The sequence below is a fragment of the Mya arenaria genome, chromosome 15 (genome assembly GCF_026914265.1).
Source record: "Mya arenaria isolate MELC-2E11 chromosome 15, ASM2691426v1".
NCBI lineage: Eukaryota > Metazoa > Mollusca > Bivalvia > Myida > Myidae > Mya > Mya arenaria.
Window position 1 is genome coordinate 11,346,504 of NC_069136.1, and position 26,235 is coordinate 11,372,738.

At 36.9% G+C, this 26,235-nt stretch overlaps 2 protein-coding genes across 5 annotated transcripts; both read left to right on the forward strand.

Moving 5' to 3' along the window:
- The first annotated feature begins 485 nt into the window (after positions 1-485).
- Positions 486-25,777, forward strand: LOC128220428 (carbohydrate sulfotransferase 15-like). Of its 4 annotated transcripts, XR_008258781.1 has the most exons (7): positions 486-666; positions 8,409-8,504; positions 9,295-9,454; positions 10,048-10,204; positions 10,982-11,126; positions 22,721-22,875; positions 25,207-25,777. XR_008258781.1 is itself a non-coding variant. In XM_052928810.1 (6 exons), the coding sequence occupies exons 2-6, from the start codon at positions 8,495-8,497 to the stop codon at positions 25,272-25,274; spliced, it is 540 nt and encodes a 179-aa protein (XP_052784770.1). In that variant the 5' UTR covers positions 486-666; positions 8,409-8,494; the 3' UTR covers positions 25,275-25,777. The 4 variants fall into 4 exon arrangements, 3 of the variants coding, with proteins under 3 accessions (XP_052784770.1, XP_052784769.1, XP_052784768.1); XM_052928810.1 differs by lacking the exon at positions 22,721-22,875; XM_052928809.1 differs by lacking the exon at positions 25,207-25,777 and having other exon boundaries at positions 22,721-24,541.
- Positions 4,588-5,700, forward strand: LOC128220430 (caveolin-1-like). The gene is made up of 2 exons (XM_052928811.1): positions 4,588-4,746; positions 5,147-5,700. The coding sequence occupies exons 1-2, from the start codon at positions 4,687-4,689 to the stop codon at positions 5,480-5,482; spliced, it is 396 nt and encodes a 131-aa protein (XP_052784771.1). The 5' UTR covers positions 4,588-4,686; the 3' UTR covers positions 5,483-5,700.
- Positions 25,778-26,235: the final 458 nt, after the last annotated feature.

Below are 26,235 nucleotides of genomic sequence, written 5' to 3' on the forward strand. Positions count from 1 at the left end.
ATGAATGAATGAATGACCAACGAACGAATGAATGAATGAATAAATGAATGAATGACCAACGAACGAACGAACGAACGAATGTATGAATGAATGAATATGAATAAGTAAAGGATAAAAATAAAATAATAAATTAACATAATTAAGGTTTTAGCTTTCTGGAGGAGGATGCACGTACACGTACACGTGCTCGCACGTCAAACCATGGATCTCTCCTTGTTTAAAGCGTGTACATAAATGTGCTATTTTATTTTTGATATAGATATTCATTACAAATTGATTGTGCTCGTGGTTAACAAACCAATGGGTATCACATTTCCTTTAGTAACGACATTTGCCCAAATATTTTCACTCACTCCTATCAAACGAATTGATTTTACTTTTTGTTGCCTCAATAATAACCTTACCTATAAGTACATATCACTAACGAAGTGAGTGTGTATCGCCAAGCTTTTATCGTGGTAGCTAAGCATTTGTTAAAAAATAGCTATAATAACAAACTCGAACTTGAGATACCTACATAAAGTCAAAGACTGTCAGTTTACGCTTTGTAGGCAGTAGAAATAAACCTGTTCTTGTGGACACGTTGCTCGAAAATTAAAACATAAAAATGGGAGAACAGTCGATCTTATGCGTCGGGACCCTAATGAGCTTAACTGCCATGTGAAGGTAGGCTTTGCACAAGGATGTCGGGTTTGGTCTGCACGTGAACGCACTCGTGGTGAAAGGTTTTCCTGATTAAAAAAAAACGCACATATAAAACACAAAATAAAAACCTGAATATCGCACCAGGTAGTTCAGAAATATGTACACGGACATTGGATGCATTATGAGTTATGTATTAAGTTATCCAATCGTTCAGCAATGAAACTAAAATGTGTAGAAGCATCAGGGGTCTTTCTTTTCTGAACTTAAATTTAACCGACTAAGAACGGGCAAGATCCGTCCGAAATGTTATATGGTGCTCTATTTCTTATTTAAATTCAGGGATGATGCAGTAGTTACAATATATTTTTTATGTCAGTCTTTGAAAAAATATTCAAACATATACGTTCATTTTGTTTATAAAACGTATGAATAGGCAGAATTAAGTTTTGTAAATACGTCACAGAACACTTCTATGCATCTTATATCACAACTTTACCTGGCATATTTCTTACGATCCATTTAACGTTGTTGTGTTTTTGTTCTTGTTTTTCCCGATTATACGTATACTTTAATCGTAATTGTCTAAGACGGACAAAAACACCCTCAATATAGCTGATATGCAATGTCCTTGGCCTACTTATTTAGAAGAATCTTCACTTAAGTGCATTTATAACTGACGGAGGGGGTTGGTAGATATCTATGAAGAGAGAAAACATAGATTTAAACTTTTCAAAACATAGTTCATATTATTCTTAAGTTCTGTAAAAAAAATTGGTATGGTTTCATTTCCACGAAGGCAGCAAAAAATCGAGGTTTTTTGTGTTGCTTATAAGGATTGTGATACACGTTTTGTTCTATTTATGTTGGCATTAGCGATAATGCAACTTAACATTTCATTGAAATCCGATATGTTTGGACAGTCAGATACAAACTCCAAGTTGAAGAGATTATGGTTTTTTGATGTAACATATAGTTGGCTGTCATGCACAATTCTCTTTGTTTATCGAACCTCTGACATTTTACGGACTCATACGTCACAAATATCAAATATTTTCTCAAAAAGCTTCAATTATAATTACATGACCTATTGACAGGTATTTTCGATCGAACATTGGGTATTCAGTTTGATGAGATAAAAGGTTTATACGGCCCGCTATTGTTGAAATTAAGCCCGGGAGATCGTAACTAATAAACACCGGTACCCGGTATCCAAAACAGGACTGCACTATTGTATACTTTAGGACATGTATTGGCCTACATGGTTAAACAAAATCCGATATTTCATTTGAGCTAAACCAATAAAGTATAGGGAGTGTTTTTCAAAAGCCAGGCGAGACAACAAGATTTGTTGCGAATAAATTTGGCTAAACTTGCTCAAGGCGAGACATTTTAATGACTGTCCATGATTCGTTGCCATAACGCTATATTGCAACCAACCCGATAACCACTAAATAATCAAACTACTGAAACGTGTTTTAATTCTTTATATAAAGCAACAGGTTTGCTGTGTTATAAAATAATCCAGAAATTACTCTATACCCGGTTGTCCGGCGTGCCCTACTATATTATGATGTATCATCTTATGTTCACCAAACGCATTTCTATGTAATAGTCGGAAACTGTAAATGGTTGCACCGACATAGGTTAAAATGACCATTTTCTCCATACATTCATAAAATAAAATGACCAGATACTAGTTTTGTACTTTCAGGACATTGTTAAGGTTCAAGACATGGTCCATTCTGTGCTGGTAGTGTACACGTCCTTTTAAACAAATCGGTACACAGTGAACGGATCATAATAATAATAATAATGATAATAGCAAAAGTTGATTTCAACAGTATAATGGCCAAACCATTGGAATTTTAATTACACCTAATCCTGTAAGACCTCTATATGTACATGTATAAACAGCTCATGTACACCTGGTGACGTTGCATGGTTACTACGTAAATATTTTCTCACCCTTTGTGGTATTTTAGACCCGATTCAGCCGATAGCACTTGAAAACTGATTGATCAATCGCTACATTTACCATACCCACATACCAGCCGCTCTATACCAAACACGTAAACATTATACTAGGCCGTAGTAACCGATAAATCAATTTTTTAACGATCATGCTTCATTCAAAATAAACCCATTTGTATTGTAGTTCAGCCGTTTCTATTATTCATTTGGCAGACACATTAAATCTCCATCGAGAAGAAAATAACAACCAAGAATACCTTAAACTTTGTCCACATATGCTTTAATAATTCGAAACAACCCAGATTACTTTTAGGATATTATCTCAAACGGGAATATTCCTTTTTCAATCAAATTGAATTAAATCAAGGTTTTGGAGCTTAAGCACGACCAGCGCCCCATATACAAAACATCCACGTCAATGTTACAAAATATTATCATTTATATAATAAATTATGTTTCCATAATAAACTAACGTCATTATTTTCTGTATTCTTTTATATAGATTTATTAGTGAAATAAATAAAAACTGTTTCAAAAAATGATATGTTTCGCTGTTTTGGAATTTTAGCCCACTCTTACTTCCAAATCAAACGTCACCGCACACATGGCAGTGACACAATTTCAACGACGTCATTTCTGAAATGACGTTGCACTTGCAAAGAATTTGGCTAAACAGCGACGTATTATGAATTTAGCTCTAAAATGTTATGATATAAATAGCAAATCACACTCGTGATCATTAGTCTCAGCTTACGGATGGATGAGGTGACAGAGAATTGTAATGTTCTCACATCAGAAGACAGACTTTTTAAATGTTTAGCAATTAATCAGCAAATAAAATCATGATTTCACAAATATTTATTTGCCAGCACAAGAAAGGAATGACAATACCCAAACCATTATTTAACATTACACATTGGTGTTTTCGTATAAAAATGTTACACCCCACCCCAGAAACATTTTTGACGGAATATAACAGAACCATGTGACAGTATATTCTACAGAACATACCTCATTTAGTGTAACCGAATAACGGAGGTTATATTCGAAGGTCTAGCACAACATAAGAACTATAAGTTATGCATGTGCCCACTTTAACATTCTTACGTATTGTTTTCAATCTTAAATTATTCTAATTGTGTTGACAAAAACAGTTCCTGGCTACAACAAGGGAAGAGAGACGATAATAAAAGTATACGATACTTAAAAAATGCTATGAACTATGCAAGCAGCATTCAACTAATCTTTTTACAAACTCCGTTGTTGCACGTTTCCTCGATGCATATTATATGCAATTTTATTTTTTGTCATTGGAACGAGCAATTTGTGCCAAAATCCATGGACACCAGTTATATAAGACTGCTGACAAAAAACTAAATCGCAGATTTGTATATTTATGTTAAAAAATTGATGTTTTATGCATTTTCTTAAACCGTTAGTAACGATTTAAGCCATAAAACATTAATTTTCGAACAGATATATGAAAATCTACGATCTGAGTTTTTGCCAGCAATCTTATATCATTGGTTTGCAGATATTTACGCAAAAAATGCCCTTTCAAAGACAAAAAATAAAAAAAAGTTGTAAAAATGGTAAATCTGTGAGAGTGCAGCTTTAATATGTATTGTCTCAACAATTGTGTAAAAGCAGAATAAAGCTGAAACCAGGTGGATAGCGTTTACTGACATGTACCATTTCAGCATTTCTCAAACATCTCGTTATTAAAATACCATTTTAATCTACTTCGATCTATTCATGTAATTAGAATATATAATTAAAATATGGAATCTGTACACATGGCCATTGTTTTGGCCTTCAAACGTCTATTGTTCTTTGTACCCCCATACAAACCATCACACATTAACAATCAGGTGTTTTTGATAGTATCCTTAGCCAATCCAACTAAGCATAAAACAAAGGACAATCACATGTTCAATTAATGCCTGTTTTTGATGAATAAGATATAAAAGATATAGACAATCAGGAGTTAAAACGAGTTGTAGAAGAAGACAAGGTGTTCATAAACTGCCTGGAAGTCTTGAAGTCCGGTTATTTTCTGATCCTTCCATCATGGCAGACCAAGTGGATTTAGTTAACCGGGACCCTAACAATATCAACGCTCACCTCAAGGTTTGTAACTTTACCTTTTACCTTTCTCGCATTTTTTATTTGTTGAAAATGGCCACTAAAAAAGGCAAAAAATGAAATTGTTTTTAAAGTTTAACCAGTTGTAGAGCATACGGTTGGTTGTCATAGTAATACATGCCTTTGTTATATAATGTGAACACAACAGGGAAAATATATACACCCTGTAGAACCCTTTTGAAAAACAGAAAATTTATTATTAAATAAAATGTTGATGTTTTATTAAGCAAAACAACAACAAAACCACCAATATTCTCAGCAATTGACACAGGTTGGATCTTAACGCAATAATAGACTGACCAATTTGACACAAGGTGGACGTTTACTGTGAATGTTATATTGAATTCGATAGTTTTTACATGAAACAATATCTTTCTTCCACCAGGCCACCTTCGAGGATGTGTTTGCCGAGCCGGATGGTACCCACTCCATCGACTGTGTTTGGAAGCTCGCGTTCACATGCTTCAACATGTGCAAAGGTTTCTGGTACAAGCTGTTGACCCTCTTCTGCGGTTGCTGCATGGCCTGCGAGTGGGGCTTTATTTTTGCCATTGAGATCTTCAACCAGGTGTGGATACTTACCCCGCACCTGCGTCTGCTGTCCATCCAGTGCGCTCCCATACAGAAGCTCTGGACCATCTACCTTCAGTGCTGTGTCGGGCCATGCTGTGACGCATGTGGCATGATTCTCAACAACGTTAGAGTCACACACGTCAAATAGACTGCCCCTTCACACAAACTGCCTTTAAGATTTACTGTGCTATACTGCGGAACGATATGAACATCTGGACAATAACTTAGCATCCCAGGAATATGAAATTGGACTGACATAACTGAGATATATATATTTTTTTAAATAAAGTATTACTCTGTATATAACTTATCCTACGACATCTTGTATTTTGCATATTTGTTTTAGTATTAACATTTGAAATACTTGATTTAAATATCTTGGTCGACCGGCATTAAAGCAATTTTAGTTTCCCTTAATTGGCCTGGATTAGGGTATGTGTCTTTCTTATTTCAAAAGCATTAAAGATAAATACAGCTAATTTCCTCACAACGTTTGCGTTGTTGGATTTTAACAACTGAATAGTTTTAAACATACTTGGCTTTTCTCTATAGTAACGCTTGATATATTTACATCGTATATCATTATACAGTATGCATTCAAATAAGAAATGGTATTCGTCTTCTAACTTATTGCATGTAGCGCATAACCGTTCTTCCCTTGGCACGTTCTCCATTGACCAGTCTCAATACCGAGCCGGTGTGAAGACGAACGTAATTTTGTATGTGCTATTCTATACTTCTGAATGTTGACTTGGTTAAGATATGATTGCATTTCAAAATTTGCTAATACTTTATAAAAGTTGCTCTAGTTGAGTTTTCTAATCTGCTATACCAAGTTTGAATAAAAGTATCCTTAACTCGACGTTAAATATGCTAAGGAGTATATTATTGTTACCAACACCCTGTGCTATCCAAACGTCTTGAAAACCGAAAGTGCATAACATGTTTTTCACCATAACCGCCCAGTTGTTTTTTCCAGGGTTATTTGCAATTTCAATTAACATTGTTTTATATATAATACTTGTGCATTTTCGTTCACTACAGTGTAATATGTTAAACCAATATTTCAATATAATTGTTAATCTCATCGAATAAAAATCAATCCTGCCTATCATATGAACCATTGTTTTCGACGTTTATTCATCCTTTTGAATATTATAACAACACTATTAATTGTGAGAAATCTTATTTGGGAGTAAGAGTGTACTTATAAGCAATATCTACATTTATGTATATTTTAAACATAAGTATGATTTTTTAATATGGTCAATGAAAATTGTGTATTTCAAAAGTTTTTATATGATTTGACAATTGAAATATTTAAATGATAATTCTCGATGGCGTCAAAGCGGTGGTCAAGCCACAATGCAGCCATTAGGCGAGTAATGCCGTTTTAAAAATTTACACACACCCCCCACCCCATCGTCGCTTCTTATAACAGAATAAATGTTTCAGTACAGTGTACATCTATGATCTAAGCCAACCACTAATATATCAATCTTTATTACCTTACCAAACTACATAGCTCAGATATTATTATGATCAATTGACCAGAGGAGACAACAGGTTTACCCTCCCTCCCTCCGTCCGTTCGTCTGTCTGTCTGTGTGCTAGGTTATTGCAACTTTAGGAGTCAAACTGTTTAAAGGGAAGAGGTTGATTAAGATATCATGCACGCCATTTTAGTCTTAGCTGCATAAAAAATATGGTTGCTATGGCAATAATTATAGTGAATATACCATTTTGACGATCCTGCACTTATTCAAGAAGTATGTATACTAGATTTATGAAAATTGATATGTGGATAGAGGGCCATAAGGAGATTATGCACGTCATTTTAATTTTGTTCGGACAAAATTGTGGTGGCTAAAGCAAATTGTGAAAACGAAAAAGTTTCTGTTGATCTTGGCATAACTCAAAACGTATACGAAAGTTTCATTCATGACATTTAGTGTGTGGATGAAGGGACATTAGAAGATTATGTACTGTTGTTGTCAGATAACCGCTGTGGTTGTTATGGCAACAAAACCTCGAAAATATCACTCTCTTTGACTGCATCCAGCGATAACGAAAGAAGATCGCGAGCTAAATTGATAAAACTTGGTAATGATGTGGTAAGAAGAAGATTATGCATTTCATTTTATCCTTTGTTTGTCGGAAAATACATCCGTTGTGTGATTGTGTTTCCGTTTAACCGATAAAGATGGATCCTGCGATAACTGGCGTGAGACCACAGTTATTTTTACTATATGTTTCATATAGACACTAACCTGACATGGCATCTCTAGAACAATTCAAGACACAAAATATAATCACAAGAAAACACCATGTTGATCATTGACCCGACTGTCAAAATTGAGTTCAAATACATAACCCATCCGCAAAGGAGTCAATCGGCTACAAACAACTAATTTTCAGACTTCCACAAGCTATGATTTTTCCAATATTTACACTGAAAACTATCAATTTCTGCAATGGAAATTCAGTCAAGTTCTCTGCAAAAAGAACATTTTTTTGCTTCTTTTTCATTCAATTTTAATAAAATATTGATATTTGAACGCAGACATTCTTTTTTTCTGTATTCACATCCGGGTCTTTTTTGGTCAACGGGGGGCAGATAACTGTGGTCTTGAGCCAACTGAAGAAGTATGCAAACTAGGTATATGAAACTTTGTGAACAAGTGTTTAGGGGACAGCAAAGAAATTGTACTGCTAGAAGTAGGCGACGTGTTTATTTTTTTATATGTAAAGTTGTGAATGAATATCATTGTCACACATGCTATCGGCGTATATTGGTCTGGATTTTCGTTTAAGGTATCTAATGCACTCATAAAAGCCATACACGAAAGCGTCTTTCCTGATAAAAAAAAACTACGGGAAAAATGTCCAAACATTGACAAACAAATAACGCTACGTAGAGCGGACGAAATAGGGTAGGTCGAAAAACCGGAAACAAACACTATTTTTTGGTACGTCAAATTGTATTTAAACGACAGCCAAAGCATTTCACTTAAGAAGTGTATCTACGTGGGCTTTAATGTGCATTGTATATGTGTTATTATATTTACTTTCAGGTTTACCTTTTGAGTTTTATTTGGATTGGTTCCAGGCGGCCGTCGAGGGTAATATATCAAAAACAGATTCCAAGGGATATCATCCGATGATAATAGGTATCGGTGTTTAATGTTTCATGGCTACTACTAAGATCCGGACCTTATATGAATATATTTGTTCTTAATCAAGCTGCACTCTCACAGATTGTCAATTTTGCCTTTCTTAAGTTTAATAGTTTATTTATACGTCATGGGTTCGATTCTCGCGAGGTGTACTTTATCAAGGCCGTGTAAAAGGACATTGAAGGCGGTGCTCCATAGGCGGCATAGACTGCCCTTTATTCATTTAAAACAATGAACAGTAAGAAAAGTTATCTTTGTTATAAGACATCATTCGAAGCAAAATTTGCCTTCTGACGTAGCATTTATGACGTAAAGTATCACGTGATATACACACACTGACTTAGCATAGCTATTGACAACTGGATGTTTAAATACGTATTTCTCAGTCACTAATTTGGTTTTGTTCATAATGATACTATTTTGTCATTTATTATACATAATCATGCCTTCCGATTGTTTGTAGAAATTTTTCGGTAAAATGAAAAATATATTTCACTGTTTCAAACAGTGAACATATCATTTGATAGTTTGATAGTTATAACTGTTTTGAAATTGAAAATAATTCCAACGACGTCATTCCGAAGTAACGTTACCTTTCAATACAGTTTTATAAGCCTTTCTGAAAAACTACCATTAACTGTAATGTTAAATCATTTTCAGCATAAAATAAAAACTGTTTGTAACATAGTAAGTTCACAATAAATTTCACCTCGTGATTACCAAAAGTAAATATTTCACTCGTGCTACGCGTTCTTTTACACTGAAATGACATTTCTTTTTTCAGGTGACGGGAATCCATCGATGAATACATACAACGAGTATTGGATGCTGGATCCAGCGAACCATGATACGTTTTTGGAACCCCATTTCACCAATGCTGACAACATATATTTCCTTAACCCAAAGGCAAAAATAATAGCGATTCTACGCGAGCCTGTGGAAAGGTGAGTATTTTTACTGAACTTTTACGAGAGACGATCGAGTATATGTTGATGTTCAATTTTGGCGACCTACAGAAAAAATAGACCCTAATTTATTTTGTGTTATTTAATGAACAAAAAATTGAAAACAAATCCTCGATTGTGATCGGCCCACATAAGAATGCAAACACCAAGTTTAATACAGTACCCTTTTTTAATGATACTAGTTTAACAAGGAACACTTGGTTGGGAAAAAATGACTGACATGTTCTCTGTGAAACAATTTTAGATGCATTCGTCAGAATTGATCTACGAAACATATTACAACAGAAGATTTGAAAAATGTCATTGACCCACACACGTATGCAAACACAAAAAAGGAATAAAGAAGGGCCTATCTACCAATTTCCTTGCGAATAATTCCATTTGTAAAATGAATGGACATAATCGAACAATCTGAATTCATAAGAAGACAACATACTGAGTTATTACACCTTTAATCAAATAATTGAGAATGCATGCACACAACATGAACATGTGTTGTATGGCAAGTGTATGTGAGCACCAACTACAATAGTACACGTGTTAAATGCCCGTAAAATGCTCTTTTGTTTCAGGCTTTTCTCCGAATATAACTACTTTGCTCGAAACCAGACTTCGGCCAAATTTCATGGAGTTGTATCGAAAATGAAAGATTTATTCGAAGAGTGTAGGCGTACACATACAGATAGATATTGTGTGAATACGAAAAAGCCGGAACAATCTAGTATAGGGGTATGTACATACCCAACTGTTGAGACCATTGAGTCAAATATTGCATTCTTACAATATGCTGTGTGTTAACCTACTTAGCAATTTATGCTGCAACATCATGCACAGTGACGCTGTGTATTGCGGATTAAAGGGGCATCACTGCGTATGATGAAATAGCCGACAAAAAAGAAAATTGTCGAAAACTGACATAAAGTTGGTATCGATATGTACAATGCATTGAAACTTACTAACTGAAGTACCACATAGATTAAAATTAATTTATCTTTCGCAGTTTTTTCGTATTTTTCCATTAGAAAAGATTACTAGGTATGTCCTAGTAGAATTCATTCCTTATGCGTGATTGGCTAGTCGATGTTATCACGTGTTACCAAGTTAGGTATATAGCTTAAATATTAAATAAAGAGTAAAACATTTTATTAAATGATTGTCCTGATATTCGTTACAGAAAAGAACTTTTTTGGTGCCAATCTGGTGTATTGTACCGTTAAGGGTCAATAAAACACGAACACTTAAGGACATGTTTATATAAATATTACCGTATGTATTAAGATGTAATATCTTTTATAAGTCGAATCAACTGTCTGTTCTGTTCTTAAATCAGGTAAATGGCTTAATATATGTTTTGAATACGCAAAAAGAAAAAAAGCAAATGATCATTCATTACCTTATGATATATTATTATATTAAGACGCTTTTGTCAATTATACAGAATCTGATTATAACCGTAATTGACATGTTTTACGCAAAAATTATCGTAACATACACAATTTCTTACAGCAAATTTGGAAAGGGCTCTACTACGTTCATCTTGGAGAGTTTTACCGAGTTTTCCCTAAGGAACAAATTCTTGTCCTAAAGCTGGATGACTGCAAGATCAATTATGACGAGTGTTTGCACAGGACGTTTAAGTTTCTGGAAATTTGTGAGTAAACAGTGTTCTATTTATTTATATTATACCTTACAGAAATGTGTCCCTTGTATGTTTATATTATATCGATCGGTCCTTATATCAGGGTATTTCATTAAACAATCCAGTTTTATGACGGCAGCGGTCCATGTCATATTTTTGACCTGTCCGGACCTCGCCAAAAAAAAATATGGACCGCTGACGCCATAAAAATGGTGAGAACGACTTGCGACTTTCACAACGGCAAATAATTGTCGGAAGTAACCATTAATTTATTTGTTCAATAAAACATCAAAGGCGCTTTTAAAATAATGAATGGTAATATAAAGTGTTTGGTACAATCTAAAGAAATATAGCACAAGACTTCGGGCCAAATGGCATTATAAGGACCGCCTCGGTCCATATACACTTTCGGTGGCTGACAGGCCGGTCCTTATAATGTCATATGACTCTCAGTGGTGTGTTGTGTCTTAAATGCACATACTAGATTAAAGGTAATTAATTTTATAAAGAAGAGACTACTGAAATAATATGATGTTCAGCCTAACAAACGCAACCGAGAAAAAGCAACCTACAGCAAACCTGAATTACAACACAGTTCAATAAATAATTTAATATCTGGAATAAAGAATTGAGGTTTCAGGTTTTATTTGCACATCTACATTTTGCCTTTGGCCAATTACAAATGGTATAAATAGTTTTAAAGCCAATACACAAAAACATAAACACAAAATGTCAACGTTAATACATTAAACATTAAGATGTGTTAAGGAATGAATTGCAAGGTTGATGTCATTATCATGGTATGAACGCAATTGGGCTGGTCTAAGTGTGTGAAGTCCGAAGGACTCCACGCGTACTTTGACCAGCCCAATTGCGTTCATACCCCTATTGTGTCATGTGTAAGCAATCCCATGATTTTAAAACAGATTATATAATATAACTAGGGATGCAAACGAATGGCAAAATTGATATTCGAATATTCGGTAATTCTTTCGAACGAATATTCGAATACTCGATTACCAAAATACATATGTTAAAAGTTGTAGTAAATTATTATAGTATTCGCTAAAGTATTAAATAGCCGGGGCATTTTAACCCTCACATGTCGTAACCACTACGCGCGGCGGACCCTGAATTTCATCAAATGAGCCTCTGAAATTCCTCATTTCAGAAAGACAAAAAGTAATACATTATGAAGTAAAAAGTAAAAAGCTAAATCTTTTCATTAATATTCATGTGCCGTCATATTTGTAAACAACGTGAACTTAGATAGAATTCTGGTCAAATGGCGTTGTACGCCAATGGAGGGTCTTTCCGTAGGACGAGCAGCCTCGTTCTGGGATTGACCTCTACTAAATAAAACTATGGAAAAAACAAACCAACTCGAGAATTAGTTTATTTCTTAATTGGCAAAGGCATATAACCGAAAAAAAGATTTTTCACAACCTTAGCTTTTGACATAAACCATCACAGCCAACTAGACAACAATAGCTTTGGGCATTAACCAGCATAGTTCACTGGACAACATTAGTTTTGGGCATTAACCATCACAGCTAACTAGACAACAATAGCTTTGGGCATTAACCAGCATAGTTTACTGGACAACATTAGTTTTGGGCATTAACCATCACAGCTAACTAGACAACAATAGCTTTGGGCATTAACCAGCATAGTTTACTGGACAACATTAGTTTTGGGCATTAACCATCACAGCTAACCAGACAACAATAGCTTTGGGCATAAACCAGCATTGTTTACTGGACACCATTAGTTTTGGGCATTAACCATCACAGCTAACTAGACAACAATAGCTTTGGGCATTAACCAGCATAGTTTACTGGACAACATTAGTTTTGGGCATTAACAATCACAGCTAACTAGACAACATTAGCTTTGGGCATTAACCAGCATAGTTTACTGGACAAGATTAGTTTTGGGCATTAACCATCACAGCTAACTAGACAACATTTAGCTTTGGGCATACACCAGCATTGTTTACTGGACACCATTAGTTTTGGGCATTAACCATCACAGCTAACTAGACAACAATAGCTTTGGGCATTAACCAGCATAGTTTACTGGACACCAATAGTTTTGGGCATTAACCATCACAGCTAACTAGACAACATTTAGCTTTGGGCATTAACCAGCATAGTTTACTGGACACCATTAGTTTTGGGCATTAACCATCACAGCTAACTAGACAACATTTAGCTTTGGGCATTAACCAGCATAGTTTACTGGACACCATTAGTTTTGGGCATTAACCATCACAGCTAACTAGACAACATTTAGCTTTGGGCATTAACCAGCATAGTTTTCTGAACAACATTAGTTTTGGGCATTAACCGACATCGCTAACTGGACAACATTAGCTTTGGGCATTAACCAGCATAGTTTACTGGACAACATTAGTTGTGGGCATTAACCGACATCGCTAACTGGACAACACAAGCTTTGGGCATAAACCAACTCAGCTACCAACATAAGCTTTGGGCATAGACCAATTCAGCTAACTAAACAACATTGGCTTGGTTATAAACCACCATCGCCAACTGGACAACATTGATTTTTGAAACCACCATCTTTAATTGGAAAGCATTAGCGTTGGGCATTATCGAACATAGCTTACTAGACAACATTAAATTTTGGCATAAACAATATAGCTAACCGGTCAACATTAAATTTGTTCATTAACCAACATAGCTAGTCAGACAACATAGGCTTTGGGCATCAACCGACAGCGCTAACTGGACAACATTAGCATTGGGCATAATATAAGTAGACAATATAAGCTTTGGGTATAAATCAACACAGCTAACTAGAAAACATTGGTTTGTAATATAAACCAACACAGCTTACACGATAACATTAGCTTGTGGCATAAACCAACGAAGTTTACTCTATAACATTAGCTTTTGATTTAAACCAAGATAGCAGACTATACAACATAAGATTTGGGCATAAACCAACATAGCTAACTAGACAAAATTGGTGTGTGCATAAACCAACATAGCTGACCAGACAACAAAAGTTTTGGGCATTAACCAACATAGCTTACTGGACAACATTAGTTTTAGGCATTAAGCAACATAGCTTACTGGACAACATTGGTGTGGGAATAAACCAACATAGCTTACTGGACAACATTAGTTTTGGGCATTAACCAACATCGCTTACTGGACAACATTGGTATGGTCATAAACCAACATAGCTTACTGGACAACATTAGTGTGGGCATTCACCAACATAGCTTACAGGGCAAAACTGGTGTGGGCATTAACCAACATAGCTTATGGACAAAATTGGTGTGGGCATTAACCAACATAGCTAACTAGACAACATTGGTGTGGGCATAAACCTACATAGCTTACCAGACAACAAAAGTTTTGGGCATTAACCAATATAGCTTACTGGACAACATTAGTTTTGGGCATTAACCAACATCGCTAAGTGGACAACATCGGTGTGGGCATGAACCAACAGAGCTTACCGGACAACATAAGTTTTGGGCATTAACCAACATCGCTAACTGGACAACATTAGGTTTTTTTCATATACCAACAAAGCTGATTAGACAACTCAAGCTTTGGGCAATATTCGACATATCTTACTGGACAACATTAGCCTTGGGCATAAACCAGCAACGCTGTCTGGACAACTTAAGCTTTGGGCATAATTCAACATATCTTACTAGACAACATTAGCTTTGGGCATAGACACACATAGCTTTCTAGACAACTCAAGCTTTGGGCATTATTCGACATATCTAACTTGACAAAATTAGCTTTGGGCATAGACCAACATATCTACCTAGACAACATAAGCTTTGGGTATAAACCAACATAACTAACTAGACAACATTGGCTTTCGGCAGAAACCACAATCGCAAACTGGACAACATAAGTTTTGGCCATAAACCAACATAACTAACTAGACAACATTGGCTTTCGGCAGAAACCACAATCGCAAACTGGACAACATAAGCTTAGGTTATAAACCAACATTATTTACTAGACAACATTGGCTTTTGTGAGAACTAAGTTTGAACGTTGTGTCTTGGAGCGAGCCAATTTTTGCGAAAATGCATGGAAACAAGTTATATAAAACTGCTGACAAATCATAAGATCGCAGATTTTTATATTTAAGTTCAAAAATTGATGTTTTATGCATTTTACTTAAACCGTTAGTAACGGTTTTAGCCTTAAAACATTAATTTTCGAACGGATATATGAAAATCTGCGATCTGATCATTTGTCAGCAATCTTTTATCATTGGTTTGCAGATACTTAAGCAAAAAAATGCTCTTTCCAAGACAAGAAATAAAAAGTTGTAAAAACGGTATATCCGTGAGAGTGCAGTTTTAAGGTATTGGCCATTTATCATGTTTTAATAATGTTCTACCAACTCCTGTTGTAAAGGAAAGATGTGGCAAGTTATGAACATGCCATCATATTTAGGTCATTTCAACACAAAACGGTTACTTGACATGTCATGTTAGCAAGTGTACTTCTTTCCATTTTTTTCTGCTATTCAACATCTTCTCTGTGTTTCAGCTCCCGTGACAGAGGAATTTTATAAAGCCCTGAACACTAACTATACAGTAAAAAAATACGAGACAATATCCGGCTAGGATGTGGAATTCCACCAAAAGAATGTTAGAAGAATTTTATAAGCCTTATAATGACGAGCTTGTTAAGATGCTTGGACCTCATTTCAACTTTTCTACAAAGTATTCTCCATAATGTTTTGCATACCGTACTGCAAGAAAAGGAGTAAGAACAAGTATTTAGTGTTTGAAATAACTCTTCGTTCACCTTTAATAGGGTCAGACATCAAGAGTAATACTTTTTCGTTTAAAGTATAAACAGAAGGCTTAGTTTAATGATAAAATGTCATCAAATTAGAACTCTGTAGTAAATATAAAAAATGACATAAAAATGCTCTTTTTTGCTTAAAAGGGTTAGTAACGCTGTTAAAATTTGAATTGTTTAGACTTGGATTTAGAAACTGTGTTCAAATTCTGCCAGTTGCTGTTTGGTGTGCGTTCATAAAAATCAGTTAAATATTCCAATTTAAACAAAAAATGTCACCAATTTACAATCTGTGAACGAGTCCCTTGAAACTGTTGCTAAGGTGCATGCGGTGGATTTGTTGTTATAATTTTCATATTAAAAGTTTGCTTGCACATCTACAAGTCATACACCATCCACACTTAGTTATAACCCTTGCACTTGTTGGTGTATATCCCGTTTTCTGGTCCACATTAAGTGATAATCACTTTCTGCAAAATATATCACTGGACGTTCATTTTGCCATTAGTCAATGACTGTATACTTTAGTAGTGTATGTTTTAACTTCGCGTACTTTTGAATATTTACACCCCAACTTCCATGCCTTACATGAACTGCCTTTTGGCTTTTGCGATTATTATCCGCTGAACGCAAAATCTTCGGATATGTTCGGATCGTCAGTCATCGCATAACAATATACATGTAAATTGAAAATTGTTAGTCTGGTCATTATGTGTATGGTTTTGCAGGGCCGGAAAAACTTAATTCAAATTGTAAGAAAGTGTAAATTTATGATATGTTGATGCATTTTTGTGATTAGTGTTTCAATTTTACGTTTAATGATGATTTGAGGTGATTGTTTTTTCCCCCATTATTGTGACGTCATTTGATAAACTGTTTCCGGTTAAGGTCGGGTCGTTATATTTACAGAAAGGGTGACAAAGAAAAACTGAAAGGTTTTCTTAAAAGAAATGACGTATTTTCAATCAATTTTTGAATGAAATAATTAACGATTGGTGTAAATATAAGTAATAAATTGCGTGATTGATGTCATTATCAGGGATATAAAAGCTTATTCCACACCTTTTAAGTTTTAACTAACCCAACTGCGTGCATACACCGATAATGACATCAACACCCCAATCTATTTGTTATTTAACATGACGTATGGTTAACGTTATGTCTGAGCTTCAGAAATTCCATGTTCAAAATTATTCTGAAATACAATCACTGTACTATCTAAGTAACGTTGTTTTCATTTTCTGTAAGTTTGACTTATTTGTATCTATTATCTAACAAAAAAATAAAATAAAAAGAATCAAACCAGGTCATTATTCCACGCACTAGTCCTTAGTACACACCAGCATATACCATCCCTGCCATTGATAGCTGGGGCATAGTCATCAGTGCACACCAGTATAGACCGCCCCTGTCATTGATAGCTGGGGCCTAGTCCTCAGTACACACCAGCATATATCGCCCCTGTCATTGACAGCCGGTGCATAGTCCTCAGTACACACCAGCATATACGCCCCCTTAATTGACAGCCGGTGCATAGTCCTCAGTACACACCAGCATATACGCCCCCTTAATTGACAGCCGGTGCATAGTCCTCAGTACACACCAGCATATATCGCCCCTGTCATTGACAGCCGGTGCATAGTCCTCAGTACACACCAGCATATACGCCCCCTTAATTGACAGCCGGTGCATAGTCCTCAGTACACACCAGCATATACCGCCCCTCACATTGATAGCTGGGGCATAGTCCTCAGTACACACCAGCATATACCGCCCCTGTAATTGACAGCTGGGGCCTAGTCCTCAGTACACATCAGCATATACCGCCCCCTTTTATTGATAGCTAAGGCATAGTCCTCAGTACACACCAGCATATACCGCCCCTGTAATTGACAGCTGGGGCCTAGTCCTCAGTACACATCAGCATATACCGCCCCCTTTTATTGATAGCTAAGGCATAGTCCTCAGTACACACCAGCATATACCGCCCCTCACATTGATAGCTGGGGCATAGTCCTCAGTACACACCAGCATATACCGCCCCTGTAATTGACAGCTGGGGCCTAGTCCTCAGTACACATCAGCATATACCGCCCCCTTCATTGACAGCCGGGGCATAGTCCTCAGTACACACCAGCATATACCGCCCCTGTAATTGACAGCTGGGGCCTAGTCCTCAGTACACATCAGCATATACCGCCCCCTTCATTGACAGCCGGGGCATAGTCCTTAGTGCACACCAGCATATACCGCCACCTTAAATTGATAGCTGGGGCCTACTCCTCAGAGCACACAAGCATTTACCGCCCTTGTCATTAATAGCTGAGGCATAGTCCTTAGTACACACCAGCATATACCGCCCCTGTCATTAATAGCTGGGGCAAAGTCCTCAGTGCACACCAGCATAAACCGCCCCTGTCATTGATAGCTGGGGCAAAGTCCTCAGTACACACCAGCATATACCACCCCTGTCATTGATAGCTGGGGCATAGTCCTCAGTGCATACCCGCATGTACCTCCAATGTCAATGATATGCACACCAGCATACACCATCCCCTTCACTGACAGCTGGGGCCTAGTCCTCAGTACACACCAGCATATACCGCCCCTGTAATTGACAGCTGGGGCCTAGACCTCAGTACACATCAGCATATACCGCCCCCTTTTATTGATAGCTAAGGCATAGTCCTCAGTACACACCAGCATATACCGCCCCTCACATTGATAGCTGGGGCATAGTCCTCAGTACACACCAGCATATACCGCCCCTGTAATTGACAGCTGGGGCCTAGTCCTCAGTACACATCAGCATATACCGCCCCCTTCATTGACAGCCGGGGCATAGTCCTCAGTACACACCAGCATATACCGCCCCTGTAATTGACAGCTGGGGCCTAGTCCTCAGTACACATCAGCATATACCGCCCCCTTCATTGACAGCCGGGGCATAGTCCTTAGTGCACACCAGCATATACCGCCACCTTAAATTGATAGCTGGGGCCTACTCCTCAGAGCACACAAGCATTTACCGCCCTTGTCATTAATAGCTGAGGCATAGTCCTTAGTACACACCAGCATATACCGCCCCTGTCATTAATAGCTGGGGCAAAGTCCTCAGTGCACACCAGCATAAACCGCCCCTGTCATTGATAGCTGGGGCAAAGTCCTCAGTACACACCAGCATATACCACCCCTGTCATTGATAGCTGGGGCATAGTCCTCAGTGCATACCCGCATGTACCTCCAATGTCAATGATATGCACACCAGCATACACCATCCCCTTCACTGACAGCTAGGTCCTACTACTCAGTACACACCAGCATAGACCGCCGACTTCATTGACGACCGGGGCATAGTCCTCAGTGCACACAAGCATATACCGCCCCTGCCATTAACAGTTGGGGCATGGTCCTCAGTACACACCAGCATATACCGCCCCTTTCATTGATAGCTGGGGCATAGTCCTTAGTACACATCAGCATATACCGGCCCTGTCATTGATAGCTGGGGCATAGTCCTCAGTGCACACCAGCATCTACCGCACCTATCATTGATAGCTGGGGCACAGTCCTCAGTGCACACAAGCATATACCGCCCCTGTCATCGCCCCTGTCATTGATAGCTGGGGCCTAGTCCTCAGTGCACACCAGCATATACCGCCCCTTTCATTGATAGCTGGGGCATAGTCCTTAGTACAAATCAACATATACCGGCCCTGTCATTGATAGCTGGGGCATAGTCCTCAGTGCACACCAGCATCTACCGCACCTGTCGTTGATAGCTGGGGCACAGTCCTCAGTGCACACAAGCATATACCGCCCCTGTCATCGCCCCTGTCATTGATAGCTGGGGTCTAGTCCTCAGTGCACACCAGCATATACCGCCCCTGTCATTGATAGTTGGGGCATAGTCCTCAATGCACATCAGCATATACCGCCCCTGTTATCGCCTCTGTCATTGGCAGCTGGTGCCTAGTCCTTAGTTCACACCAGCATAGACCGCCCCCTTCATTGATAGCTGGGGCATAGTCCTCAGTTCACACCAGCATATACCGTCCCCTTCATTGATAGCTGGGGCATAGTCCTTAGTTCACACCAGCATATACCCCCCTGTCATTGATAGCTGGGGCATAGTCCGCAGTACACACCAGCATATATCGCCCCTGTAATCGCCCCTGTTATTGATAGATGGGGCATAGTCTTCAGTACACACCAGCATATAAAGCCCCTGTCATCGCCACTGTCATTGATAGCTGGGGCATAGTCCTCAGTTCACACCAGCATATACCGCCCCTGTCATTGATAGCTGATGCATAGTCCTCAGTGCACACCAGCATATACCGCACCTGTCATTGATAGCTGAGGCATAGTCCTCAGTGCACACCAGCATATACCGCCCCTGTCATTGCCCCTGTCATTGATAGCTGGGGCCTAGTCCTCAGTGCACACCAGCATATACCGCCCCTGTCATTGATAGTTGGGGCATAGTCCTCAGTGCACACCAGCATATACCGCCCCTGTTATCGCCCCTGTCATTGGCAGCTGGGGCCTAGTCCTTAGTTCACACCAGCATATACCGGCACTGTCATTGATAGCTGGGGCCTAGTCCTCAGTATACACCAGCATATACCGCCCCTGTCATTGATAGCTGGGGCTTAGTCCTCAGTTCACACCAGCATATACCGCCCGTGTCATTGATAGCTGGGGCATAGTCCTCAGTGCATACCAGCATATACCGCCCAATGTCAATGTTTCAAAGATATGACATACTATGAATAAAAACAAGGATAAAAAAACATGAGGAAATTATAAATAGGAAGTATAACGATGCATTGTGAAGTCCCATAATAAATAAAAATATGACAACAAAGTAAACAAGAGTTAAGGTATTATTGCTGTCAAATAACAGAGAATCATGATTGTGCCAATAAGAATCAATTTTAAAACAGAAATTGCAACATTATGACAATTATCAAAATCTCTGGAAGAGAATGAATAGTATATACAATTTTTAAACAGCGTGGGAGAATTCTAATAATATGTAGATACGAATGAGGTTAGGGACCCGCAGTTCCCCAACTCTGCAAAAAAACTTCGGTAAGAACGTGCATTTCTTCTCAATGCAAACGTTTACCACCGTGTGTAAAGATACTATTAATAGAGATGCAGGTGCCCAGGAAGAGGGCTTAACAAGGTTAGAACCTAAAACTGTTTAATAAGACACAAATACATTTTAAACATAGATCCACCTCATCTTAGTTCAGATGTGGGTTTGCCCCCGTTAAGACTAGAAACTGGCAAGTACGAAAATGTTTCAGAACAGTTATGACTGCAAAAGCTTGTGAAATTAATAATAACGATTTTAATCTGTGCAATCAAAACAAATCGATATTTGTTCAGTCCAATAAAGAGATGTTTTTAGTCAGTGCGAAGACCTTGATAATGATTTTAAAAACTAGAAATTACCTGTTCGATAGATGATTTTTTACTGTTTGGGCTAATGATACTTTTGAGTTGGACCATAATTCGATTCATAGTATGTTCATCTTTTAAAAGTGCATGTTAATTTGTTTGATTTAGTTTGTTATTCTACATAACTCCTTGTTGGCTGTTTAAAAAATGTATTTTTTCTTAACAGCAATTTGTTATTTCTGAATGTGTAAATGTGCTATTCATTTACTGTTTTGTTTTATCTTCACATTTTCAAATTTAGTATGCGACAGCCTTTGAACATGTGAGCGATTTGCAAAACGTAAAAAATAAACGGTGCCAGGGTAAATACACGTTCGGTATGACCTTTATTGGCCGGAATGAATTATATAATAACTATTACTAATTGTGTGATGCTTTTTAATGATAAAATAAAAGAATTTTAAAAAAGATTGAAAACATGGTATAATTCTACTTGACGGGTTTTGAATGCAAACTTTAAAAGCAAGGCATATCATAAACGACTAAGATGGAAACTCTGTGCAACTCGAAACATCGGATAACTCTTAGTTTTAGGTCTGGCTCGTTCGTCATTGAGTTATCGCAGTTTTACCAAATATTTCCGAAAGAGCGTTCCAAAGGGTCGAACATTTGAATGTAATCGTGTATTAGGTACAAACACCCCCCATCATGGTATTCAACGTTACTTGCCAGGTATACAGAAAAATTGTTAAACAGTAAAATACATCAAAGAAACCATTAACAGATATACATGTATTGCAATATAAATATATAACACATGCATGGAAATGCCATGGACGAAACAAAGGACCAATAGGCAGTTGGGCCAGGATTAACTAGTCTACACCCGGTTCTCCTTGGTCAACAAATAAATGCATACAAATAAGTGCATACACTTACACTGTGTGTATACCATTTGATAAATTGCGTCATAATTGCTACGTCGGAAGGCAACCTTTTGCTTCGGAGGAAGACTTTAAACGAAGATAACTTCACTATTTCTTCACCATTTTAAATGAAACATAGCGCAGTCAACGCCGCTGACAGGGCCCTGCCGGAAACTCTCAATCAAACTATGGTAAAAAAAGGAAGACGGGGCTCCGTCAGCGGCGTTGACTGCGCTAAGTTTCATTTAAAATGATGAAGAAATAGTGATGTTATATGTTTTAAAGTCTTCATTCGAAGCAAAATTTTGCCTTCCAACGTAGCATTTATGACGCAATTTAACACGTGGTATATACACACTGGTATAGATCTTCATTAATTTGATCATCATCCGTGCATGTTTTTCTAGTCAATAAGAGTGACTTCCCTTGTTTTTAACTAGATAAAATATTTCAGTTATCGGAATATCTCGGCCATTGCCCAACAGAATTGACATCGGAAATAATACGTCCGTTATAAGAAAATAGTCCATAATAGCCGTCCATGGAAATGTTCGAAGAACAAGTCGATGTGTTCTACCAAAAACAGAATGATGGTCTAACTATTTGTGTGTAAGTGTTATTTTTAAGCTTGAAATGTTTTAGTGAAATATAAAATATGGTATAGAAATAGCCCTATTGAGGAATTAAATAGATTTAAGTTGGTGGGATAAAATTGCCTGCCATTTGACAGATGTTGATACAGTAAACATTAGTTGTTTCAGAGTTTAGTGACAAATACAAATAAGTCTAAATCTAACTGTACATAGACTAATAATATGTTAGACTTTCTTCAGCTCTTAACTCAGTATATTTGTAAACTTCATTATGTATTATAACTTATAAAAGATAAAATTAAACCAAATATTTATAGTTTATAAAAGATTATATTGTTATAAACTTCATTATTTATTAATAGATGTCTAAAAGTACACGCATATAGTTTATATGTCCGTGCTCAAACATACCACTTCTCTGTGAATGACATATTTAGTTATTTGTATATAACCATGCATATTGTTGTGTGTGTCCGTAACAATCAGCTGCAATGTTGGCACAATTGGTTGCCGGTTTACTTACATAGCTCTCTAACTAATAGAGCGTCATACTAGTGGTCCGGTGGTAACGGGATTGAAAATTACCTGGGTATTGAACATGTATTTGGTTACCAAGCACACGATATTTCTTTAAATTCTATAATATCAACTGGTGGGATGCAGTAAATTTTTCATGCATTGCATTGAGACTGTATACAATGGTACTCAACCATCAAACCTACTTAATTAACCAAGTTAGATTACTCTATTTTGAATAAAAAATATAGCGATTATTCGACTGAGAAATTTTTATTAATTTTGCATGCTACCACATTTAAGTCAATATCTCATCAAAAACATCAAGTATTGCATTGAAACGTTAGGAATGTGCTTCCAACTATCCAACTTACTTGATTAGTTAAGTAAGACAACTCGCATATAATGCAAATTATTGCACTTTAGTATTGAACTTAGAAATTCTGGATAAGCTTTTGCATGAAGTATTGCATTGAGACTTAATACGAAGGTACTAAACCATCCGACCTACTTGAATAACCAAGTAACCAATACCCAAGTGATATAACTCTATTCTGCATCGAATGCTAATTATAGCCTTTTATTATTCGACTTTGAAAGTCTGATTAAGGTTTTGCTGCATGTGACCACATTTTAGGCAATATCTCAGCAAAAACCTCATGTACTGCATTGAATTTTATACAAGGGCTACAAACCATCCAACCTTCTAAATAAACCTTCTAAAGTTAACTCTATCTTCTATATAATATAAATTTTGCCCTTTTCGTTTACTTAGATATTCTGGTTAATGTTTTGCATGCTTTCACAAACAGTGTGTGTATACCAAGTGATAAATTGCGTCATTAATGGTACGGCGGAAGTCAATGCCATGTCTCGAATTAAGACTTTAAACAAAGATAACTTTCCTATTTCTTCACCATTTTAAATGAAACAAAGCGCAGTCTACGCCGCTTGCGGAGCCCTGTCTTCGGTCTTTCACCAGAGTTTGATCGGGAGTTTAATTTCATTAAACACTTCGACAAACCTTTTCACAATATGGCCGGCTGACTGAGCACTGTCAAAACATGATTTTGGAAACAGGTTTGTCGAAGTGTTTGATGAAAATAATGACTTTATCAAATGTCGCTAATAAAAAAATGCGGGGTTCTTTAAGCGGCATAGACTGCCCTTTGTTTCATTTAAAATAGTGTTGTAAAAGAAAAGTTATCTTTGATTTAAGTCTTCATTTTAAGCAAAATATTGCCTTCCGATGTAGCATATATTACGTAATTTATCACGTGGTATACACACACTGACAAATAAGTCCAAAACTCTGTAACTATTACTTGTATTGCATTGAGACTTGATACAATAAAGAATGATAACTCTGTCTTGCATGAAACGCAAAATTTGCCCCTTTATTCTTTTAAATGGATAAGGTTTTGCATGTTAACTCATTTTACAGTGATCCATGCACGTTTCACAAAAAAATGAAATTCAACTTTTAAAGTGTGTGTGGGGTGGGGAGGAGGGAAACGAGGACGCTGTGTCTGTGGCAGCTCTTGATCTTAAAGAAAGCATTAGTACCAGTTTAAGCGATAAAATATCAATATTCGAACTTGAGTATGAAAAACTGTGATGTAATATATTGTAAGCATTCTTATATTATTATAATTGGCTCATTTAAAAACAAAAACAAAAAGTTGTCAAAACAGTCAATCTGGGAGAGTGTCGCTTTGAATTATTGTGTCAATAAAGATTTTGTGAATACTTTTCAATATAACTGTTCAGACTTTTATAATAAGTGACTCATTCCAATTATTTCCGTTAAAGTTTATGTTTTCTTTTTCAGGCATTGGTATGTACCCCAAAAATGCCGTCTACGTAATGATTGCCTTGCAATACGTGGAATACATGTAACACAACTGCAAAGCCAACCTGAAAGGGAAAATAAGCGAAAGATGGCTTTGGTGGACCCAAAAAAGAAATGTTCAGTGATATTTGAAGCCTACAGAAAATGCTTAAATAGGGCACATCCTTGGAAATGTCAAATTGTGAATTGTGCTTTTAAAAGGTCCGCATCCCGTCCAAGGTTGTGGGTTCAAGCCTCACTAGGGGTACTTTCTCATAGCCTTAGAAACAGGACATCAGTATTTGTTTTCACACAGGAAACATACTTGGGAGTGATTTTATAAACTTCAAGCTTTCTTCGCTATCCAGCTTAATGATTTAGAATAATCCTCTAAATCAGATCAATAGTATTTTACATAACATGACATGAGATTATAGATAAACATTTTTATTTCATTGATTATGGCTTTATTTTATGAATTGATGTTATGAAAGTTATTATGAATTTGATTTTTGTTTGTTTGAAGAAAATGTATTGAGCTTATCGCATGGTATCAGTGCCATCATAATCAGATATGTGTAAAAATTAAACATTCAAAAACTATTATAAAAAATGAAAGTCAACCCAAGTATTGAAAGAGGCACAAGGTCATTGCCAATGAAACAATGTACTACAGAGAAGCAAGCAAAAACAACACAGACTGGTAGCAAACTTAACCTTATTAGCAAGTGTTGGAGTTTCCGCCTTGGAATTGTAAGCCTAACACACCAGTCTATGTTTATGTCTAATTTATCTAGAGAAAAAAAACGTAGGGGCGTAACCTTTAAATTACACCCCTCCCTTAGAACCAAAATGTATTTGATTTAAACTCTTGGCAAGGGGGTTCGGGGTACGAAAAAGGGAGAAAAACTTGATTTAAACATATTTTATTCAACATATACAAACAAACTACACAGAATATACACACACACACACACACACACACACAAGTTGTCTATAATATTGAAATGGATTGGAACGAAAGCAAAG

Excerpts from the sequence above, each read along its gene's own strand:
- LOC128220428 (XM_052928808.1), top strand. Across the intron at positions 10,205-10,981 it reads CGGAACAATCTAGTATAGGG|CAAATTTGGAAAGGGCTCTA; the intron begins GTATGTACATAC and ends AATTTCTTACAG. Across the intron at positions 11,127-15,670 it reads GTTTAAGTTTCTGGAAATTT|CTCCCGTGACAGAGGAATTT; the intron begins GTGAGTAAACAG and ends TCTGTGTTTCAG.
- LOC128220430 (XM_052928811.1), top strand. The coding sequence starts at position 4,687 with ATGGCAGACCAAGTGGATTTAGTTAACCGGGACCCTAACAATATCAAC. Across the intron at positions 4,747-5,146 it reads ATATCAACGCTCACCTCAAG|GCCACCTTCGAGGATGTGTT; the intron begins GTTTGTAACTTT and ends TTCTTCCACCAG.